This window comes from Helobdella robusta (assembly GCF_000326865.2).
Source record: "Helobdella robusta unplaced genomic scaffold HELROscaffold_16, whole genome shotgun sequence".
Lineage (NCBI taxonomy): Eukaryota > Metazoa > Annelida > Clitellata > Rhynchobdellida > Glossiphoniidae > Helobdella > Helobdella robusta.
In genome coordinates, this window is record NW_008703893.1 from 840449 (window position 1) to 858536 (window position 18088).

Genomic DNA, 18088 nt, shown 5'->3' on the forward strand with positions numbered 1-18088 from the left:
ATGTATTCATCCATTCATTCTTTCATTCAATTATCCACTCATTTTTCATTCATTCGTTGAATCAGTCATTTACTCGTTCTCTCACTCACTCGACAACAACCACGTTACCATCTTCTACTACCACCAGCCAGAACTACTACACAAACCTTGGTCAACGTAAATTGAACTATCAAGTCGCCACCCAATCAACATATCAGGATAAGACCTTCATCACAAGACAACTTAAATATATTAGCACTCAATAAAACTTTGTCATCTACTCACATACTAAGTCATTAACTAATCTATTAATTTTTATTAATTAATTAATATTTTTTTTTAATTATTTAATTTATTTGTCTTTTAAACCGTTATTTATTTTATTTCCATACTTTTCATGCTTAAACATTTTTTCTCCGCCATTTATTTTTTGTTATCATTTTATACTATTGCCCTGCATGCTGTAACAGTTTCGGCGTTTGTCAGATTTTGATTTTTTAAAGAATGATATAAAAAAAATGCCTAAATGTTAAATGGACAATAAACTCAAGATCAAAAGTCTGGTACATTCGTTTAAGCATTTTACCATCGCCTGCTCGATTACATGCTGTAAACAACATCGTATAACTTTAATTTCTATGCTATATTTTTGTCTATTTTTATAACACCATACAACCTTAATTTCTTTGTTACTGGCCTTATTTCATTTGTAGATCATAAACTGCATAGTTTTACTGCACTAACTATTTAATTTTATTGCTCAGTTAATTCTAAGACCCTTTGTTAATCCACTTTTTGTACTTTTTACGACCGCCATGTGATTGATTCCATGAGGACACAAAGTCAAAGTGCCATGATGAGATCACTCTCCGCAGCATTATATAAAGCTGAACTGAGCTATTTCTCAAACAGTTTAGAGGAGGAATCAAGTTTGTATTAACTGAATATTTAATAATTATTATTCAAAAAGAGAGTTTGCATAAAAAATGTCTTCAGAGGACGAACAACATGAAGATATGAGAAGCCCTCCCTTTTGGTGGGAAGTCGAGGTTAATAGGGAAGAAGATAGGGACGATGACGATGGTCATGATGACGATGGTCATGATGACGATGACCAGGATGACGAGGATGATTTTGTCGTCCAGAACGATGACGACGATGATTTCGACATGGATGAATTCGACGACGATGATGACGACGACGGGTACAGCTCAGATGATGAGCACATTGAATCTATGCGCGAGGAAATTGAATTGCGACTGAGAGAGATTGAGAGGGGGTACGATTTGGTGTTCGAGGCCATCCGTTTTGGCATCCATCACGAGCCAGACTATCATTGCTACGAGTTCTAGTTGGCGCAGTTTTATCTGTACCAACCAACCAACCTATTATGCATTTTTCTTTATTTATAATATTTTTTTCTAATTTTTAAAAATTTATAATAGTTTTATTGATTTATATAGGGCTGTATTTTTAAATGATATCATTGTTTTACTGTGTTTTGATAAGCTGATAAAATATGATCAAACAACTAATTTTTTGATTTATGATTATTAGAGAAACTTTTCATGTAAAAATCAATGAAAAATGAGCAAATTTATTTTTGTCTATTCTGAATTTCAAAAAAACTGCGAAAAAATTTATAAGATCGTATTCTGGACTGTTGTTTATTGCCCTAACATCTATTAAATTTTTTTGTTCAATTTTGTACCTCTTAAGTCAACCAAATAATTATTCTTATAACATCCGACAACTTAAATTCTTCAAATTTAATGGACACAAGGTCAAAGCCAATTACAACAGCATTATATAAAATTGAGCTAAGCTCAAACAATTTAGCAGAAAAATAAAATTGGTATTAACTAGATATTTATTAATTATTATTCAAAAGTGAGTTTACTTAGAAAATGTCTTCAGAGGATGAGGAACTCGAAGCTATAAAAGCCCATATATTTCGATGGGTGGACGAAGGTCATAGAGACTACAATAATTACACTGATTGGATGAATTTATTTAATTCTTAATAATCATAATCATGATGATCATAATCAGGATAATCACAATCACAGCCAAGTACAACATGAAGATATGGATGATGATGGCACTGATAAAAACAATAATCACAATTATCAACCACATGAAGATATGGGAGTCCTTTAAGTTTGGTGAGTGCAGAGAGTATTAGAGCTATTTAACGATAGCAATCATGGCAAAAATGATCATGACGAACAACTTGAAGATATGAAACCCCATTCCTTTTTGTGGGCCAGCCAAGGTCAGAGAAAAAAAGAAGTAGATGATGATGTCGAAGATGATGATGACCACAAAGATGATAAACGACCTTTAGATTTGAGAAACCCTTCCACTAGATGGGGGAACCAAGGTTAGAGGGAAGAAGAGATGGATCATGATGCCGATGATCATGCCATTAATCATAATGACCGTGGTCCTGAAGACGACGACGATTTTGATCAATTTGATGACGTGGATTTTGACCACGAGAACAAAGGGTACTCCTCAGATGAAGAAAACTTTTACCCCAGGCTTTATGATGACATTGATCGGTACCAAAAAGTTTGCCGTGGGAACCGGATATGGCGTTCGATTTCGTAGCTGATCATTACTGCGAGCTCTAGATGGCGCTGTTTCATCTGTACTAACTGATATATTATGCATTTTTCTTTATTCATATTACTGTTTTCTTATTTTTTAAAAATATATAATGATTTCATTGAATTTATATAGGCCTTATTTTTATATGAAGATCAAGATTTCGTGAAGAAAAAAGTAATTGCTTCTTCACACTGCAAAATGATAACATTAAATATTTGTACATTTCGCTTCCAAGTGTTTTTAAGATTTCCAAGTGTTTGTCAGATTCTGATTTTTTAAAGAATGATAAAAAAAGAAGTTAAGTTGATGGTTTAATTTGCTATAAATAACTTGAGTTATATCAACAAAGTAAAATGTACATGAACGGACATTAATTAATTAGAGAGCTCATTCATTCATTAATCCTACTCATTCATTCGTTTGTTCAACGACCTACCTTTAACTCTCTCGTTCGTTCGTTTATTCATTCATCCATTCATTCATCCATTCATTCAATCATTCATTCACTCATTCATTCATCCATTTGTTTATCCATGTCTATTCATCTTAGTTGGTCACGCATACATCTTTCTTCTGTGAATAGGATTAATTTATTCATTTGGTCATTACTTATTTATCCATCCGGTAATTATTCCTTTAAACATGCATTTGTCTATTCACTCATTCATTCATTCCTAAGTTCATTTATTTATTCATTCAATCATTTTGTATACGCTCTTTCATTCAAGCATCCAGCTTAGTTCAGACTCATCTCCAGAGAGATGCAAGGTTGGTCAATACTCATGTTTCATTTCAGTCTGTTTCTATCTATGCGTGTTTGTTTGTTTGTATGTGAGTATGCTTATGCATAAATGTGTATATGTGCTATATATATATATATATATATATATATAAATATATATAAATGTGTGTGCGTGCGTGTGTGTGTGTGTGAAGCATAGGACATAGCATTGTGTGTTGTATTTTATTGAATGGCTCTTTTATGGCATCTAATCAGGCTTTGTGTGTTACTTTTCCATTCTATTCGTAACATACAATTGGTTGGAAAAATATCTATATATGCATGTATGTAAGCATGTACGCACGTATGTATGTATGTATGTATGTATGTATGTATGTATGTATGTATGTATGTATGTATGTATGTATGTATGTATGTATGAATGAATGATTGAATGGAAGAAGGAATCAATAAATAAATGAATAGAAGAATGGATGGATGAATGAATAAATGAATGTAGAAAAGAACGCGTGAATTAGTGAGTGAAAGTTTTAAAAAAATAAATAAACGAAAAAAAAACCAAAATGAATGAAAAATACAAGAAAGGTAAAAGAAACAATAAGAAAATAATAAAAACATAAAATAATAAAAATTAAAATTAAAAAAAATAAGGTCAGACGATAATAATAATCTGCCAAAACTTCAGATAAAATGTACCAACAGAGGAATTAAGATTGAAAATATGCAGAAATGTATCTATATGTTGGTTGGCTGACATCAAAATGGTCGAATTTAATTTTTAAATAAAAATAAATATAATACAAACAATACACTAGATAAAAACAATACACAAATACAAAACAAATTGTTATATATTCAGTTGCATATATAACATGTAGGCATTAAATTTGCCAAAAAAAGAAATAATTACAATAGATATAGTAATTGAATAATATGTAAATAAAAAGAATAAACAAATATAATGTCTTTTTAGTATTAAAGATATAAGGCAAAATAAATATGTCAGTACATTACATATCTAAACACACACACATACACAGAAGTTTTGTAGGAAATGTAAAGAACTCATGAAAAGAATAAAAATTTGAAATTCGTATTTTTAATAATTTTTATATTTCCTATCTTTCATTATTTTTCTTTTTAAAAAATAAATCCCGTAAAGTGTGAAAAAATGGGATTTATTTCAATAACTAATGATGAATTCGAAAATTATTTTTAAATAATATAGAATCCATAATCACATACAACAACAATATAAAATAAAGCAGTACAAAAACTAAGATAGAATATATAATATAGAAAAGAACAATGAACACAAAGTGAAACTTCCAGCCTCATCATCCAACTTTTCTAGATGTCTGTCATTAACAAACAATATCAACAAACAACAACATATGACACCATCCAGATCCACAAACCTTTCCAAATGTCTGCCAGACTCACATGTGTGTGGTGCAATCTCGAAGGTATAATTCCATTTGAAATTCTCACTTTTAATGTCTTTGGTAAGTACAATCTTAGCACTTCCTGTGGCAGTTGACTCTGGGTTTACCTTGAAGAGCATATAAGGATCTCTGTAGACCGTATAGCCACATATTTTCACTGCAATTTAAATTTAACATTAGAGTTTTTATAATTTTCGAATTAATAAATCGAACTTAAATATCATTAACTTGAGATTAATCAAGCACACCACACAATTAACGTTTCTAAAATACATAAATTAAATTACCCACTTAATGAAATTTATTACTTAATTAATTACTAATTAACTTATTTTTATGAGAACCAATTATCTCACATGTAATGCGTGTGATGCGTGATTTTGCAAGCACTTATATATGGCATGTGTGTTGTTGCTGATACTTCTGCTTTGAATCTATTCTTTACTTTACAGAATTAGGAATAATATCTTTAAAGTTTTTTAAACACATCACTTTAAATTTTAAAATCTGCTAAGTGTTGTCATAAATAACCTTTGTGATGCTTGTTAGTGAGGCTTGATAGCAGAATCTTGCTGTAGTAACTGGCAATGCTCGAGTTCAACTGCACCTCATCTCCTGCCTTTGCATCTGATCTTATGGTGCCACTGAAGGAGAACCTTTTCTGACCAACGTCTGAAAATTAAATTTTAAAAAATGAGAAAATGTTATTGTTAACTTAATCATTAAGTACGTGTTATATTTATATTTCGTGGCTAATAATTTTTTAAGTTTCTAGGACTTTATTGACAACAGCTCTGCCAGGGTAATGCTATGAAAAAAATATCACGGCTCTCAGTTTTAGTAGTCTTTCATCAATATTTATAATTTTATATCAAAGTTAATGTTAATTCAAAAAGGAAATCGGAGTATCATACGTATTCTCGTATTGTTATTATTATAATCATAATTATTATTATATAACCTTCCAGTGCATCGGTGAGCGTCAGAATGGTACTTAATAAAATTCCTGGTAGTGTCAGAGAAATAAAAATTAAATTCGCCGCTCCTCTACTTCTAGGAGGGTAAAATCTCATTTTTTTAGTTTTGGTTTATAAGTTATTTATAACTTTAACAATGTGGAGATATAAAATCAGAGATTGTTAGTGGTCAAATAAACTTTTTGGAAAATAACTTTTTCTATTGAAATAAATTAAAACATTAAAAAAGTCTTACATGCCACACAAAACATGAAAAGCCATGCCATGAAATGAACAAGACAAAAGTAACATTACACGTTCAAGTATATATGCACTTCAATACAATACAACCATAAATATATATATATAAATACATACATGAATTATATATATCCGTTATATCCATGAATACAACATAAACATAACATACATTATATACATATACAATCAATATACATGTATCTATACTTACAATATACATTTATATAATATACAATACAATACATGTGTATGTAATGCATATAAACGAAGCATACATGATATAAGTATTATAGGAGAAACATAAAAGAAGCAAGAGAGAAGGATGAACTTTATTCATCCTCTTCACAGCATCAAATTATCATATTCCAATGTGAATTAAAAAATGCTAATAAAAATTAAATTAAAATAATATGAATTTGAAATAATATTTTAGCTACGTTTTGTAATTTATAATCTAATTTATAACCAGTTATAAGCCTATAAAAAAAACATTGATCATTTTGGTGAATTAACTTGATAAAATTAGGCGCTTCATGATAAAGTACCTGCGTCATGTGATCACAGTAATGTCGACAATTGTCTATTCGGTATTTCAGTAAAGTTTGTTTTTTAAAATAAAATTTTTAATCCGAATAAATAAAAATTTTAAATCCGAAAGAAATAAATCAAATTAAAATGGGTCAAAGATTGTTAGAAGAATCAAACCAAGTTCGATTGAAAGTTTGCTTCGCTAGGTAGAAGGAGTTTTTACTTTTTACTTTTTATTTTATAATTTTAATAAAAATTCAATTTATTTTCTTTTTTAACCTTTTCTGTTAAATAAACAACTTTCAAACGTAAAATTAAATAAGTGTATTGATTCTATTTTTTTTTTAGTTTTTGTTGATTATGAATTAAAAAGATTAACTTTTAAAATTTAAATTTAAAGATTAATTTTTTTGAAAATAAAAATACCGAAAATGTGATAATAAACTTCTTAAACTCAATAATTATAAAATAAAATTAACTCACTAATGAAATTTATTAGATAAATCTTTAACATCATTATGTTTTTCAATATTATAGTTAACTGTTAAAGTGTTTAATAAGGTTAATCATTAATTTGATAAGGAGAACTACAGATTATTTAATTAATCAATGATTATTTAATTTAACAGAATCATGTTCTTTCTAAAGTTTGAAAGATGAAAATTGTTAAAATGTAAACTTACTAGTTCTAGCATAATTAGTGGAAATAAACTTAACATTAAAATTGACAAATCAGTGATGTGATGATAACTTTCCTGGGGTCCGACATATCGTATGATGCTTTGTGTGCAGAGATGAGGGACATTTGTAAATTCGATCAAGATCAGCCATTCACAATCAAATGGGTGGATGAAGAAGGTTGTGCCAACTTATTTCATAGGGATGGCGTCATGAATGAATGAATATTGTGGATATGTGGATTGCTGGTTTAAGTTGGATGATCAGTTGTTGAATTTTTTGTTTAGTTTTTATTTTCATAATTTGTCACAAAATGTAATTAATTTTAAAAAAAACTAAACTCATTTGTCCAGGGGACCCTTGCACCATAACATCTCACATGGAACTGGCTGAAGCATTTCGTCTTTATGAACTTAACAAAGATTCGGAAATCGTTATTCATGGTGTTTTTTTATTTTATTATTTATTTTTTTTCTTTTTGAAAAGGAATCTTATTCAATTTAATTTTTTATTTTCTTACATTTTTTATGGAATAGCAAAAAAGTTGATAATGTTAAACAAATTTTTATTACTGCATGTAATTAATTCGCTAATTAGATTGTGTTCTTACAATTCATTAAATAATGAACAACCAACCAATAATGAACAATGATTTACAAAGCAACCAACCAACAATTAATAACCATCAATTCACCTCAACCAATCACAATTCATAGCCATCAATTCATCATAACCTACCAACAATTCACAATGCAGTATTCCCAAATGTGCCTGCTGGACCTGGCCAGCCATGCATCGGAGAAGACAGTAAGTTAATTGACCAGACCACTGATATTGGACACTGATATAAAACTCATTTGCATACATTAATATTTATTTATGTAGATACACACATGTTTGTATGTGTGTGTATGTAGGAATGTGTGCTTTTGTGTGACTAGGTAGTTATATTTGTTATAGTCTGTCTGTTGACAGTTTAAATGGTATTACTCTTCAATAGAATTAATGCATTTTTATACTTGTTATATTTCACATATGTTATATTCATACACATTATACTTTCAAGTTTCACCATTTCAAGCAACCATGTTTTATTTGTAGGAAACATGTACAGGAGAGGTGCAAGGAGGTGGAGGAAGTTGTACAGAGTCAATGGACATCTCTTCCAACCTAAGAGATTTAGCAGGGTTGCTATTTGTTTACTTTTCGCCTGCTCGCTTAGTTTAAACCGTTTTCCCCAAAAAAGTCATTAGTTACTAAATTATTATTAATAATATAGCATTTAATAATAATATTAATAATTCATAGGTATTTTAATAAGAAATTATTAAAGAATAGTTCAACTGATAAAATTAGTCTGTTAAATGAACCTGGTTCGGTTGGCCGTATCAACGTTTATGATATTTTTTAAACTGATTTTAAAATCACCCTTTTAGAAATGTCATCAATAAATTGTTTATTCATTCAGCCACTCATTTAAAATCCCCCATTTGGTGGTGTTATCACCTAATCTCTTGATCACTCCTTCACCCACTCACTTCCTCACTCACCCACCTACCAGAAGGCAGCCTGTGTATATTGTGGGGATAGGATCTGGGGCCTGGGAAGGCAGGGCTTCAAATGCATCAGCTGCAAACTCCTGGTCCACAAAAAGTGCCATAAACTTTATAAGCACTCGTGTGGAACCTACGTACATGTATGTATGTCTTTCTGTTCCTTTATTATTTCCGTCCTTTAAAATTTTCAATAATTTTGATTTTGATTCATCTTAAAAACAGAATTGTTAACGATGTAGTGTACTTTTTTGATCCATATTTATTAATGGATCATTATGCTGATACACTTGTGTTTATATTATGCATGTGTACACAAACATGTGTACACAAAGAGACACTATACAAATACTGAAATACAATTATTACATATATGTAGACATTGATAGATGCACAAACAAACACATGAACAAACACACTGTCATACGCACGCATGCACAGACACAAGACACAGGAAGTGATACTGGCAGTAGTAATTCAGCTTCCATCAATAAGTACTATGAACACCATAATAAAGGTTTGTTGGGCTGGTTGAATTGATGGTTAGCTGGTTGGTTGGTTGGTTGGTTGGTTGGTTTGTTGGCTGGCTGGATGGCTGGCTGGTTGGTTTGATCAGCTGGCTGATTGTTTGCTTGGTTAGTGTATTGTATTGTATATATGGTTAACTGATTTGATTGGTTGACCTAGGTCAAATCAAGCTCATATTTTACAATGTTTCATTATTCCAAGATTATTTTCGTTACAATATTTTCGTTTTTTCAATGGTTTCAACTTTGCTGTCTAAAACAATATCGTAATTATTATTTATTAGTTCTTTTGCTATTTGTATTGTTGGTGTTGTATTTATTTGTTATTTGTATTATGTTATTTCTTTCTCCATACCTCTAACACGTACAATAAATCTCACAAAAGGTTTCACTAAAGACAACAGTAATTCAACCAGTAGGGCATCCACTCTTGAAAATAAGGTAAGTATTATTATCACTATTATTTCTTTTTATTATTATTATTCTAATTATTATTATTATATCTTTTAACATAATTTATTTTATTACCACATAATTCCTATCTACTAAACCAACATGTGTGTATTTACCTCAATATGTGTAGTGTATTTAGCATGTCTATGTTAGCTAAATAACTTTGATGAATGTTTTAAATATTTATACTTTATTTTATTAAATCTAATAATAATGTTGGTTTATTGCATGATAAATTTCTTTATATTAATCGTCATTCGTGCTTCCGTCTATTCATTCATCCATGTTTGCACATTCATTCATTTATTCAGCTATTTCCCCATTCATTCATTCGTTCGTTCATTCATTCATTCATTCATTCGTTTATATGTTCATTCATTCGTATTCATTCATACATACATAACTTACCATCATTAGCATCATTTTTCTATCACCAACATCATGATGATAACCACTTTTTACGGTTGATAACCACTGATATTTCCTGGCATCTTTTTCATCATCATCACCGTTGCCTACTAACCATATAATTCAACAAAAATTTCAAAAAAGTCAGCGCTACGTAATAGCGGTTATAACGGTAGTAGTAGCGGTGGTAGCGGCGTTGGTAGCGGCGCTAATGATTACTACCGCAATGACCTCAACCTCCCACCACTGGTAAGAGCTGAACCAATTCCAGACATTGTCGAACATTTAGAGAATAATTTTGAGGTATAATAATTATAATTGTAATTATAATTTTTATTATAACAATTATTATTTTTAGCGTTAATATTCTGGTATTAATTAAATGAGTAAACACATTTTTTTTGCGTAAGTTTAATGGAAGATAAATGAAATAACTGGTTATTCATTTGATAAAAGTTCACACACACACACAAACACACAAACATCCATTTATTTCCAAAATGTTATTGAAAATTATGTTTAATTAATAAAAATCTTATTATTTCTTATAATTATAATTAAAGTATCATTGTAATAATATTATTATCATTGTTATTGTTCTTTTATCATTATTCCTTGTCAAGTTTTGCAAACATAATTTAGCTTTTGTATGTAAAAAAATCTTACCTTACTTGTATGTTTGTTTGTTTGTTTGTTCATTCGTTCATTCTTCCGTTTGTTTGTTTGTCTGTCTGTTTGTTTGTTCGTTCATTCCTCCGTTTGTTTGTTTGTCTGTAACGTATCTTAACATGTATGTTACATAACATGTATGTATGTTATCTTTAGTATTTCATACTAATTATACATCTATGTATGTATAGTAGTAGTAGCTAAATGCATGCTTTGCTAGGCTAAAATAAATATCTATCCTTCCTTACTAACTAATTAATTGCTCCTAACTTTATTCACTTTTTTATGCTCTTTTTAAATTTGTAAACAATTGTATAAATACCTTTAGTGATAATTTGTAGATTAATACTAAATATAATATATTAAATTAAATATTTTTGGATTATTCATTTTATAATTTAGCGTAGTATTAGATGGATGGTACATGAATTGATTGATACTTTATAATGTTATCATTTTCACTAAGTTAGAGTAGGCTTAATTAAGGATGTAACTTTGCAGTTGAGCATTTATTGGTGATTGTTTATAAATAGAAAGCTGGGATTTCCCCGAGTGTGTTGGAGACAAAGGGTGCAATTGGATTAGATGATTTCCATCTACTGCGTGTGATTGGTCGTGGGAGCTACGCCAAAGTATTTGTGGTAGAGCAGAAAAAGACGAAACGCCTGTATGCCATGAAGGTTATCAAGAAGGAGCTTGTCAACGACGATGAGGTGGGTGGATGTGCAGTTTTGTAGTATGGTGAACATGATGGTGGTGTTTTAGAGAATTATGATGATTGTGAGGAAGTGATGATATAATATATATAAAACGCTAACTGAACAATCAACCACTCAATCAACCAACTAAACAATCACTGACTGACCAACTAACTGACCAACCAGGATATAGATTGGGTGCAGACGGAGAAGCACGTGTTTGAAGTGGCATCCAACCACCCATTCCTCGTGGGACTGCATTCTTGTTTTCAATCTCCTAGTCGGTCTGTGGGGAGATTTTATTTAATCTTTCTATTATGTTTATTATACTTTTTTTTTACGTTTTATGCATCTCTTCCATCTAGTTTAATTATTTGTTTTTTTTTAATGTTTAAAAACGTTATTAATTCCATCCAATAATTTTTCTTTCCATTCATCTTTCCATTCATCTATCAATCTATTTATCAATCTATTCATCTATCGATTCATCTATCCTTCCATCCATCCATCGATTCTTTCATCCATGCATCATTTAGTTTGTTCTTCATAATTGAGTTTGTGAACGGAGGTGACCTGATGTACCACATGCAGAGGCAGAGAAGACTTCCAGAAGAACACGCTCGATTCTATGCTGCTGAGATCTGTCTAGCGCTTAATTTCTTACATGATAAAGGTGAGGTGTGGTTTGTTTGCTTATTTATAAATATAGATTAAACCAGATTAGTTTGAAGATTTTGATTTGATTTATAAAAAATGGAATTTCTGGTTATAATTTTGGAGCGTGCAAAACCACACCCACATTAGGCATCATTTATCGAGATCTCAAGTTAGACAATGTACTGTTGGATTCTGACGGGCACATCAAACTTACTGACTATGGAATGTGCAAGGTCTTGAGCTGTTGTAGTGTTGTGCTGTTTCTTGTGTTTTGTGATGTGCTGTTTCTTGTGTGTAAATTTTTTTTTTGAGTTACATCACTGCATCGTTCGGTTTCTTACTTTATTTTATTTCGTAGTATTTATTAGTGTCGGTTGCTCTTGTTAACATTATTAATAATGGTTATTAATGTTCGTCATATTTATTATATTTCTAAAAATCAAATTAAAAAAAACTGACTGCTTACATCCAAACTGGATTACGAAACGCTGAATGATGACAGGAAGGCTTAAAGTTTGGTGACACAACGAGCACCTTTTGTGGCACCCCTAATTATATTGCCCCAGAGATGCTCAGAGGGGAAGATTATGGTGGGTTGGTTGTGTTGGGAGAGGAAAATAGGTCACATAATTATGCCTAGATCCACTTTTCAATTTCCACAGCTTTCCTAATTAAGTTATTTCACATGTTTGGCTAGTTATTGGCTATAATAATTTTTTTTAATCATTAGGCTAAGATTTTATTTGACTTTATTTTTCATAAGCTCATCTCGTGTGATTGTTTCATTATTGTTATTATTTTTTAAAAGATTTCTTATTATTTGTTGATATTTTTATTTTTCAATTGACTACTTTTCATTTATTTATAATATCTTTCTAGTTTAATACTTTTAACTTTTTTCTAATTTTTTGTCAAGATTCATCTCTCTACAAAAATAGTTTTCCTAACGAGATTTTTGACGTAGTGTACATCATGTTACTTTTTATCAACAGTTAATTCTTATCTTTTCAACTTTCTTGTAATTTCTGCACAGCCAGTCAGCTGTAGGTGTTTAAGCATCCCAATAAGCCTATCTCTAAAAGTCGAATGGTATGCAGCCCTCGATGATCTGATGAAAAGGAAAAATTTTGGACTGTACTTGTGTGAACGTTTCGTGCTTCAAAATTCATTTTAATTGTCATTCAATCACCCATTCAACCGACCAATCACTTGTTTGATCAGGAGGGCTTGCGAGCAGGCGAGACCACGAGCACCTTTTGTGGCACCCCCAACTACATTGCTCCTGAGATTCTCAGAGGAGAAGAATATGGTGGGTGGTGGTTGTACGGTAGGTCGCGTGACCTCGACTTTGTTGTGAAGTGGCATCAAAAATTATAAATAAAAAATCGTTTTCTTGCCGTACTAAACAGAATGTTCGTCACGTTAGAACTTGCATGGCTTTACATGATACTAAACAATTATATATATATATATATGTGTGTGTGTGTGTGTGTGTGTGTGCGCGCGTGTGTGTCTACTAAAAAATCTGCATCAAACTTTTGCTATCTGTCGTTAGGTCATGCCATACATATAGTATCAAGCTGACTATACTCGCTACGTCTGTTGTTTTTTTCCAGTCCATAACATCTACGCGTCTAGTTAGTATCTGTTTTTGTTATTCTCATAGTCACTCATATTACATCTCTTGGTGAAGATGATGTATGTTTTTGAATCTTTTGTAACCTTATTAAATCTGAATTTCGCAGACATGTACAGCTGTTTTATTTCAGCCATTGCCACAAGGCAGTTTGTCACTTTTCATGCGTCACGTTGTTTTTACGGATTGATCTCAGTAGAATCCACCGCTGCTAATTTGTTTTGATCATGTTTTCTTTTCTTTGGCAGTTAATATATTTGATTTTTATGCTTGCCATTTGTTTTACTTAACATAGTTACAAATTGTTTAACAACTACTTTAACATAGTTTTTTTCATATCAGTTTAATTTCATTGGATAATTTTTCACTTCTTTTTATAGATTTTATTAATTTTCATTTTTTTTATTACCGCATGCTTCTCTAGTTAGCTTATTAGAGGTCAACATTTATTTTGATCAAATTAATTTACATCAGTTCTATTTTCGGTGATTTTATTTCATTCACATTTATTTTTTACAGTTTGATTTAACTTTGCATTTGATTCCGGGTTACAAAATTTTCATAGAGGCCATTAATAATTTCACAGTTCAATCATCTTTTGTTACTTTTCGTACGCATCTAACATATGAACACCAGCTGAAGCATGCAGTGCGTATGGCGTGATACAACTCTGCACAATACTACACAAACAGATACACTATTTTCAAAATAGGCTTCTTGTTAATATTTTATTAACGTAAACCTTCAACACACACATATATTTATCACTAATTATAAACAGCATCTAACCGTTCCGACATTCACACACTCACATGTGTGTCACATTGCAGATCTCATCATAAATTATGAACACACGTTGTACAGGCTTCAGTGTTGATTGGTGGGCCCTTGGTGTGCTTATGTTCGAAATGTTGGCTGGCCGGTCACCTTTTGATATTGTCGGCCAGACTGACAACCCTGAACAAAATACAGAAGACTATCTCTTCCAAGGTTCCTTCTTCTTTTTTAAAACACATACCATGGAGCATCTTCTGTCTGACTGCGTGCAAGTGCTATAACTTGATATTATTTGGTGTTAATTGGCTTGCAATTTATTTATAGTCATCTTGGAAAAACCGATAAGAATTCCTCGTTCTCTGTCAGTGAAGGCAGCTGGAGTGTTGAAAGGATTCCTGAACAAGGTCTGCTTTGCTGTTGTCTGACTAAATTTATCTCTTTTTTTCACCACTGAGTGTTAATTATTTTTTCAGAAAATCATTTTTATGAATGTAATTTTCTCACCAATATATCTTCGTCAATGAAAATTTGTAACTTATAATAATTCGTGTCTAATAATGCTTTCACTGCTATCAACAAACAGACACCAAGTGAACGTTTGGGCTGCAGCGTGCAGTACGGATTCCAAGAGATCCAGGTGCATTCCTTCTTCAAAACGATCGACTGGGACCAGTTGTACTCCAAGCAGATCATCCCGCCCTATCGGCCAGCTGTCCAATCAGAGATGGACCTCGAACACTTTGACCCACAGTTCACTAATGAACCTGTTCAGCTGACTCCTGATGACTCGTCAGTTTTTCCTTCTTTCTTTTCCATTTTTTTTACTCACGTACAAGAGTTTTTGTTGATGGTTTTGTTTTCTAGCTTGTCGTATTCACTCAAAATTATTGAACGACATATTCTGTTATTACTTCTCTTTTTTGAATCAAATAACTGATAATCATTATATTACAGATTATAATTCAAGTTCCCATAGCACGAATGTTTGTACATTTTTTAGAAATTTGAAAATGAAATTTATTTATTTCTTTGCTGACAGGAAAGTGATATTGAAGATAGACCAATCTGAATTTGATGGCTTTGAGTACGTCAATCCTCTTCTTATGTCTTCTGAAGATTGCGTCTGAGCATGTTGGTCCAACAAATGAGAAATGGAAAGAGAGAGAGAGAGAGAGAGAGAGAGAGAGAGAGAGAGAGAGAGAGAGAGAGAGAGAAAGTGTTTGTTATCTATCTAAATAGTGTTATTACTTATCTCGTTTCGTTTCATAATGTGTGTATGAATGATACTAAATTGACTTTAATCAATTGTTTCACACGTTCTTTAAAGTTTTTAATTTTTCAAAGATAATTTTTCTTGGTTAGTTTGAAATTTTACGTAACGTTTTATTGTTGGATGTTCTTAAATTAAGATTTGAATATTTTAGTTTATTGAATTCTTTTAAATTGGTTTTTATATTTTTGTTTCTATTTGTTTGCTATTTCAATTTTGAAACGAATCTTTTAAGTGTAATGAAATGTAATGTTGTAACCACATAAGCTACATCAACTTTACTGTATTACAGGATCAATCGGTAACCAAAGAATTCACTATTCGCTCACTGCGTCCATTCATTCATCATGAAATCAATCCATTTATCCATTCACTCATTTTTCCATTAGTTATTTTATTGAATCTTGAATGTATTTAATTAGACATGTGATAAGGGATGGACGCATAGTACTTTTACACTGAAAAACTTGATTTGCAGATTCTTCATTTCTCTCTCTCTCTCTCTCACTATTATGTGTGTTACCCATTACCCAGGCTTCTACTTACCAATCCATCTATCTATTCATTTATCTATTTTTTATTTATTCATAATTCATTAATTTATTAGTTTATTTATGTATTGATGGGCTTTCTATTCTTGTCTATATCATGGCTACACACGACGACCGGCTGGCTATATTACTCACTATCCTCAATAATTCCATCGTATTTCATCGTGAATAAAATTATTTATAATTATAATTACTACAGGACAGCAGAGAAAAGTATTTTTTGCATCATTGTATGCTTTATGATTTACTACACTTTAATATTGCTTCTTTTTTGTATGCGCTGACACGTTTGATGGTGTTTTTTCTTTTTTCTTTGTTCTTTTTTTTTAGAATTAGTTTTTAAGATTGATTATTTATCTGTCTATTTTTATATTTATTTTTGAATTTTCATGTGAATACGTTATCTACAATAACTATCACTTGCGCATATATATATATATATATATATATATATATATAATTGTTATATTTCATTTTACGCTAATTATGTTATATATATGTATGAATAATCCATTCTGACAATGTTCTACTATGTTTAATACTGGGCTCGATAAGTTATTTTACTGCCAAGTGTTCTACAGTAAGACGTACTTTTATTAGTATTGTGTAACAATTGAGATATATATATATATATTTATAATTAATTGATTACGTTATTATAAGTGTTTTAACTATTTTATTTTTATTGACACGCAAGTAAGTTATTAATTTTAAGTTTTATTATCGTGTTTGTGTGTGTGGTTTTTCAAGGTTTTATGGCATCGTGTAAACTATAAACTACTTATTCGTTTGAAAAATTGTAAATTTACTTTTATATATTTGATAGGCTGTTGGATGATTGATTGATTGATTGATTGATTGATTGATTGATTGATTGATTGATTGAATGGGTGATAGGGACTGAGTGAGTACAGAAGTGAATATGTAAACGAATGGATGAATGTGACATTTTTCCATCTTTCTATCAAGGTTCGTATCTTATGTATGGACAACTTTCGTTTTCCCACAGAAAAATCATTGAAATCAACATATCATTAGGTTCCCATAACATTTCCATGGTTATATCCATACATACGTACGGAAGACGTTTACGTGCATACACACACATACACAATAGACATAACAAATACAAGTGCACATAAGTACTGATACATATGAACAAACATGAACATACCGAGCATCATTATAAGAAGTCATTACATTGGTTGTTTAACATATTGTAGATTCTGATTTTTACATTTAAATTATTTTGTTTTAATTTATTACTTTTATATAACTGTTTATTTTATTGATATATTTAAAAAACGATCAAACATCATCAACGGTTGTTTCGTTGTGTTTCATTATTCGTATTTGGTGATGTCAGATTAGTTCGGATAGCTAATTTATCGGATTTCTATCAGAAACTTGACTGAAATTGATCCGTAAAGACTAAGCGACACACAAACTTATTTACCTGAAATGCATAGTTTGATCGAGTTATTTCTCGTTCTATGTGCTCACCTGAATTGTAGTGAGCCTGTAGGCGCATAGGCGCACGCTAATCAATCTTGTTTGGTGTCTTTGTTCTGTTTGTGCACTGCTTGTGTTGTTCTGGGATCCTCTCTCTCTCTCTCTCTCTCTCTCTCTCTCTCTCTCTCTCTCTCTCTCTCTCTCTCTCTCTCTCTCTCTCTCTCTCTCTCTCTCT

At 30.9% G+C, this 18088-nt stretch overlaps 4 protein-coding genes across 4 annotated transcripts; 3 read left to right on the plus strand and 1 right to left on the minus strand.

Moving 5' to 3' along the window:
- Positions 1 to 965: 965 nt before the first annotated feature.
- On the plus strand, positions 966 to 1331 carry HELRODRAFT_169629 (hypothetical protein; the record flags this gene model as incomplete). Its single annotated transcript, XM_009015464.1, has 1 exon — positions 966 to 1331. One exon carries the CDS (start codon positions 966 to 968, stop codon positions 1329 to 1331), a length of 366 nt encoding a protein of 121 aa, XP_009013712.1.
- A 555-nt stretch (positions 1332 to 1886) lies between these two features.
- HELRODRAFT_169630 (hypothetical protein) lies at positions 1887 to 2871 on the plus strand (the record flags this gene model as incomplete). The annotated part of the gene is made up of 5 exons (XM_009015465.1): positions 1887 to 1950; positions 2049 to 2144; positions 2219 to 2362; positions 2435 to 2553; positions 2725 to 2871. 5 exons carry the CDS (start codon positions 1887 to 1889, stop codon positions 2869 to 2871), a joined length of 570 nt encoding a protein of 189 aa, XP_009013713.1.
- A 275-nt stretch (positions 2872 to 3146) lies between these two features.
- HELRODRAFT_169631 (hypothetical protein) lies at positions 3147 to 5852 on the minus strand (the record flags this gene model as incomplete). Its single annotated transcript, XM_009015466.1, has 4 exons — positions 3147 to 3165; positions 4753 to 4936; positions 5311 to 5451; positions 5741 to 5852. 4 exons carry the CDS (start codon positions 5850 to 5852, stop codon positions 3147 to 3149), a joined length of 456 nt encoding a protein of 151 aa, XP_009013714.1.
- Positions 5853 to 6671: 819 nt separating this feature from the next.
- On the plus strand, positions 6672 to 15860 carry HELRODRAFT_186826 (hypothetical protein; the record flags this gene model as incomplete). Its single annotated transcript, XM_009015467.1, has 17 exons — positions 6672 to 6730; positions 7261 to 7382; positions 7556 to 7645; positions 7959 to 8009; positions 8304 to 8389; positions 8764 to 8898; positions 11279 to 11283; positions 11366 to 11525; positions 11697 to 11794; positions 12047 to 12183; positions 12315 to 12400; positions 13389 to 13476; positions 14668 to 14793; positions 14905 to 14984; positions 15164 to 15369; positions 15620 to 15735; positions 15764 to 15860. 16 exons carry the CDS (start codon positions 6672 to 6674, stop codon positions 15705 to 15707), a joined length of 1617 nt encoding a protein of 538 aa, XP_009013715.1. The 3' UTR covers positions 15708 to 15735; positions 15764 to 15860.
- Positions 15861 to 18088: the final 2228 nt, after the last annotated feature.